Below are 6,060 nucleotides of genomic sequence, written 5' to 3' on the forward strand. Positions count from 1 at the left end.
ATACACAGGCAGGAACCCAAATGCAACCAGTGAAGCTCAGGAAAGTCAGAGCAGACTTGAGACACAGAGCTGCCCTTACTCAGGGAGCAGCAGCCAGGTGGCCCCATCAGTGTCTTTAGCCTGGCCAAGGTCCAGTTGGACTCAGGAGGCAGGCGGGGAGAAAAGGAAAGAGAAGCTGAAGGTTCTGGAGAACAAACCCAATGTTATCGGGTTAAGGCTTTTATGAAACCACTTGCCTCAGCCTAGGGATCATCAGGGTGGGCCCTGATGTCACCTGTTAAGCAGTAACCTAGTATCTCTAAGCCGAACAGTCGCCTAAACACACTACTTGCCAAAGGGGCCAAAATCGGCTGAGAAAACTCTAACCCACTTCCCTTCCTGGGAAAATGGCCAAACCTCAGTGAGTACTACTTCCCCTCAATGACCTTAGGTGGGGCAGGGAAAGCAGGTCAGGTGCTCATCTGCAAGGGCAAGGGCAGGAGCTTTGGAGGGCTGAATCAGGCCTGGGCCACAGTCACCTGGTCCACAGGGCTTCTCCCTAAAGCTCCATTCCTGTAAGTGACGGAGTCTGAATAACAGCTGGTGACTGGGCAAGGGATGTTAGAATGGGCAAGGGTAGCATGCCTCAGTGAACTGACTGCTACTGCAAGAGGCCGGCCAGACGGCCAACGGAGCCAGTAGCTGAACAGGTGGGGTAGGAGCTGGCAGGCATTCTTCCAGAGGGAGAGGGACCAAGAGCAGCAGGCAGTTCCCTAAGCCAAGAGCCTCCCTCCTCAGCGCCGACGGCAGAGTGCAATCCACTCGGCTCCTCTATGCCCTGCTAGTCTGCGGAGTCTTACCTCCACGTTCAACACCAATATTTTTCCTTTTCCAGTTCCTGGACTTCTTGTTTCAGCTCCTGATCCCCCAAAAGGAGGTGACCAGGCAAAGACTGGGGAGAAATGGTGGGTTGACATTAATTGATAGGAACGGCTTCGAGCAGTTCATGCTGCCTTATCTCTCTCTCCTTTGGATAGCGTGTGTCCGCCGGAGTCCACGGGGTCGGTGATTAATAGGGGCCATCACTCACTGTCCAGGACGGCTAAAAGGCAGCAGGGAGGGGGCGGCCCTCCCCAGAACTGAGATAACAAGCAGCAGGAATAATGAGTGGTGTCACTCCACTTTTCATTTTGATGGAAAGTCATTACGGGAGTCAACGCCAGCGACAAAGAGCCATGAATCAACTGCTCTGCTATGAAATTAAAATCGAATTGCCGGCCACCCTCAACCCCTACCCTTCCTGGGAAATGGGGATGGGCAGGTGGCTTGGGAGAGGGCTGCTATCCTGGGGTGGGCTCTATCCGATCAGAGCGGGCAGTTATGGGCAGGAAGTGGACAGGCAGCCACGGAAGGTGACAGCTCCTGTCTCCACGTTGTTTATCAGACCCTTCCTCCCCAAACCGCATTTTCCCTCTGCCTGGAGGTAAGCTGTGATTAAAAGGAAAATACGGCTTTGCTGGCTCCAACAAGGCTGCCGCCTGACTGCTCCCCTCTGGCTTCTGGCCTGACTCTGGTTATGGAAAGGAGCCCACGCGCAGCCATCCCCGAGCCCCTTGCTGAACCATTTGTACATCCGGGGTCCTCCTTATCACCAGAAGCAGAGGGAAAGTCCTCAACTTGGGGCTCCACAGTGAGAGCTAGTGGCTTGGGTAGTCCACCCGGATCAAGAACTCCACGAAAACAGGTGCAGAACCTCAACTGCAGGCTCAAAGAAGCAGCATCAGAAACTGTCAGTACCAAAGCAAGAGTTTTTTCCTCTTTTATTAAGTCCACTACACTAACTAGAAGGAGAAGCTGTGGTTTTCACCTGATAGGTCACAGGGCCAATCACAACAGCTTCTTATAGAGAGCATGGAGAGTACCAAGATCACCATCGGGTGTCACTTCCTTCCTGTGGCTTTCTATCCTCCAGTCAGCCTGGTCTTTTGCCTTGAAGGGCCCCAAAACATCAGCCTTGGCTATCATCTTCATCGCAAAGGCTGAGAAGATGGGCAGGCAAGAACACGGAAGGTTTCACAGAGAGGTTCCCATTAGGTTCACAGGCCGTCCACCGTACCTCTTGGAGATGTCAGCTTCAATCTGAAAGAGCAATACCAAGTGCGTGGAAGCAGGGGAGCTCAGGCCTTGCTCTGCACAGACTGGGATACATACAGGAAGAATCTGCCTGCTTCCTGAGTAGGACAGGGGAACTGGGGGTGGGTATTCCAGTCCTCCCGGCAGCAGGTTTCCCTTTCCTGTCTCACCAGCTTCTGTAGCTCCTTGGTCTTCTCCAGCAGCAGGTCTAGCTTAGGCTCCAGGGCCGCCTGCTCCTCAAGTGCCTCCTGCTGCTTCTGCACCATCAGCTCTTTCTTCAAAGCCAGTAGCTGGGACTGCTTCAGCTTTTGCTGGAGGAATTCAGTCACTCGGTCCACATACCTGTGCAGGGCACTCAGGTGAGTGCTGGGGTAGCTGTGTACCCTGAGCATTCCCATTCAGCTGCTGGGGAGGTGAGAGGCTTGGGAAATCAAACCCCCAACTGGCACATCCTTAAACCCTTTCCTTGTAAGGAATACCCACTCCCAATTCCCGTGTCCTACTCAGGAAGCAAGCAGATTCTTCCTGTATATATCAAACCAACCCCTCCTGCCCCAAAGAGAACCCCTATCCCCAGTGGATGGCAATGGCCAGGAGGCAGGGATGGGAACTAAGGAGTCATGGAACAAGAGGAGGAATACAAAGAGGCAGAGCTGCTCAACATGGCAGAGCCTTGCGTCAAGGGGAAGCCAGACCTTGGTGAGTCCAGGATCATAAACAGGTGTTGCAGTCGAAGATTGATGAGCTGGCCAATCAGATCCTCCAGCACTGACACCATAGCAACCATCTTCTCTTTGGTTTGGCCCTGCAGGATGGCTGGAGCCAGCTGGAACTGGCTCACAGACAGGACGTCTGCCTCCTCACTCAGCTCTACTGCTCTCTGGCATAAGAAGATCTCAAGCTGAGGACAGAAGAAATATTGGTTCAGACTGGACATGATGACTCACACTTGCAATTCCAGCATTTGGGGAGGCCGAGGTGGTAGGATCACTTGAGTCCAGGAGTTTAAGACCAGCCTGGGAAACAGTGAGACCCTGTCTCTACAAAAATTTTAAAAATTAGCCAAGCATGGTGGTGCACACCTGTAGTCCCAGCTACTCAAGAGGCTGAGGCGGGACGGTCACTTGAGCCCAGGAGTTCAGGGTTATAGTGAGCTATGATCGCCCCACTGCACTCCAGACTGGGTGATAGGGAAACTCTCTTTTTTTTAACCAGAAAAAAAAAAAGGAAGAAAGAAAAAATAGAAGATAAACTGGTTCAAACTGAGAGAACTCAGAATCTAAGCCCTCAGACTTAGAAATGCAAAAATGAGATGTGAGGGCTAAACTCTGGGTTAGGAGGGGTTATTTCCTCTGAACACTGTAAGCACTCGGAGCAGACTACTGTCACTCTTCAGCCCCCCACTGCTATCTCAGCCTAACTCTTTCTCCCCAGCCTGGATTAGATAACTAATACAGAGGCTTAAAGAGTTCTCTCTGCCCAGGGTATTTATTTTGTCTTCATGGGAGGAATGAGATTCAGGGAACAGAAATACATGTTTGAGAAGTACTGGATTAAGGCAAGACTGAAAATAACACAAGAGCCAGCCATATCATCTTATCAATCCTATTCTGCCATAAAAACTTGACAGATGTCTTTTGTCCTCCTCTCCCCTTGAGGCCAGGAGGAGCCTCTGGGCAGAAAGAGGAGAGAACTGGGTAAGGACAGAACTTTCAGGAGGCTCTCCGAACCAGCAGGCTACTGGGAAGGGGGCAGATTTAGACATTAATAAAGACAGGACCCTATCCTCTCAGACCCATAACAAAGGTCCAAGAACGCTGGCTCCTTATGCTGGGCTGCTCAACCCCTTAGCCACAGGGGGCGTGCTTAAACACAAATGAGATCACGTTCCTAACCTGCTTGAAACCTCCAACAGCTTCCCAGTTTCCTCAGAGGCAAACCAAAGTTCAGATGCTATGTCTCTCAGCTCTTCTACTCCCCACCGGCTCCCTCTCCTCAGCCACACCGGCCTCTATGTTGCTGGTCAGCTGTTCAAGGCCTGCTCCCACCTTGGGACCTCTGCAGTTGCTCTCTCTGGGAAGCCCTTCTGCTAGACATCTGCATGGTTTTCTCTGCATCATCTACAGTCTTGATTATAGGTTACCTTCTCAACAAGGCATTCCCTGACCACCATATACAAAACCACAGGCCTTCCTGACATCCCCATCATCTTCCCTGCTTTCTTTTTCTCTGTGACACTTAGTGCCATCTAGCATCCTGCAATTTTATTATTTATCTTCTTTCCAGTCTGCCTTCCCCATTAGAATATAAGCTCCTCCCCCAAGGCATTTGAGCAAAAAAAAAAAAAAAAAAAAAAGAATATAAGCTCTATGAGGTCAAGGACTTGGACTGTCTTGTTCACTGCCCAAGTTCTGGTGCCTAAGACTGTGCCAGGTGCCTAGGAGGTACCTGATAAGTAACTGGATGAATGGGGGGCATCTAATATGTGAGGCTCCTGCTGCAGGACACAGAAAGCACTCATGTCCTTCACACAACTAGGAAGGGCCAGGTCAGGCATCCAGAGTAAGGCCTCCTGTGCTGGCGCCATGCCTCCCTCTGCATCTCCCAGGGATGACATACCTCCATGAGCTCATCGAGGAACTGATTCCGGGTCTCAGTGTATTCAAGAAGTGTCAGAGCATCTGGGCCCCTGGCAACACCTTCTGGAGCTGCCAGGGAGAGAGAGACGCAGAAGTGATAAAGGATCAGAGGACTGGAGAAGGAAAAGACCGTCAAGTTTGAGAAGCCCTGGAGGATTAATATGGACAGACTCACTGTGCTAAAGCCACTTCCTGTTCCAATCCAAGGGGGAAGGTTACCTTTTCCCAGGTGTCTCAGCTCTAATCAGGCAACACTTTCCAACCCCCAGCCTGAGAGGAGGACCAAAGCTGGGTTCAGAGGGGTGGAAAGGACTGCTCTCTGCTCTGATGGAAGGTGGGAGGTAAAGTTTCATCCTGCACCGCCCTCTAGTGGCTTAGACACCACTACATCTTCTCTGCTGCTAGGGTGGGGGTCACGTCACACTCTAGGGCCCCCTGACCCCCCTGGAACCCTCCTACCATAACAGCTGGCCCACATTTGGTCTCTAAAAAGACCAAATGAGAGTTTCAGGCCGGGTGTGGTGGCTCACGCCTGTAATCCCAGCACTTTGGGAAGCCAAGGCAGGCAGATCATGAGGTCAGGAGATGGAGACCATCCTGGCCTTGGTAAAACCCCGTCTCTGCTAAAATACAAAAAATTAGCTGGGTGTGGTGGCATGCGCCTGTAGCCCCAGCTACTTAGGAGGCTGAGGCAGGGGAATTGCTTGAATCCGAGAGACGGAGGTTGCAGTGAGCCAAGATCGTGCCATTGCACTCCAGTCTGGTGAAAGAACAAGACTCGGTCTCAAAAAAAAAAAAAAAAGAAAAAAAGTTCAGAGTTTCTAAACTAATTTTGTTTTTGAGACGGAGTTTCGCTTTTGTTGCCCAGATTAGAGTGCAGTGGCACAATCTCGGCTTACCACAACTCTGCCTCCTGGGTTCAAATGATTCTCTTGCTTCAGCCTTCCAAGCAGCTGGGATTACAGGCATGCGCCACCACACCCAGCTAATTTTGTATTTTTAGTAGAGACGAGGTTTCTCCATGTTGGTCAGGCTGGTCTTGAACTCCTCACTTCAGGTGATCTGCCCACCTCAGCTTCCCAAAGTGCTGGGATTACAGGCGTAAGCCACCACACCATACCTCTAATTCTAAAAACCTCTCTTGGGCCAGGAGCAGGTGAATCACTTGAACCCAGGAGGCAGAGGTTGCAGTGAACCGAGATGGTGCCACTGCACTCCAGCCTGGACAACAAGAGCGAAACTCCGTCTCAAAAAAAACCAACGCCGGGTGCGGTGGCTCAAGCCTGTAATCCCAGCACTTTGGGAGGCC

General features: G+C 51.4%; 1 protein-coding gene across 1 annotated transcript in view; it reads right to left on the reverse strand.

Annotated features, from left to right (window-relative positions):
* Positions 1 to 1,773: 1,773 nt before the first annotated feature.
* The window catches only part of CDK5RAP3 (CDK5 regulatory subunit associated protein 3), a 13,295-nt gene continuing 9,008 nt past the window's right edge, over positions 1,774 to 6,060 (reverse strand). The window contains exons 10-13 of the mRNA XM_017497028.2: positions 4,732 to 4,820; positions 2,808 to 3,013; positions 2,283 to 2,454; positions 1,774 to 2,118 (exon numbers count right to left, since the gene is read on the reverse strand). Of these exons, the coding sequence (XP_017352517.2) occupies positions 2,053 to 2,118; positions 2,283 to 2,454; positions 2,808 to 3,013; positions 4,732 to 4,820 (533 nt within the window). The 3' untranslated portion in view covers positions 1,774 to 2,052. The remainder of the gene's footprint in view (positions 2,119 to 2,282; positions 2,455 to 2,807; positions 3,014 to 4,731; positions 4,821 to 6,060) is intronic.

This window comes from Cebus imitator, unplaced genomic scaffold, assembly GCF_001604975.1.
Source record: "Cebus imitator isolate Cc_AM_T3 unplaced genomic scaffold, Cebus_imitator-1.0 Scaffold228, whole genome shotgun sequence".
Classification (NCBI taxonomy): Eukaryota; Metazoa; Chordata; class Mammalia; order Primates; family Cebidae; genus Cebus; species Cebus imitator.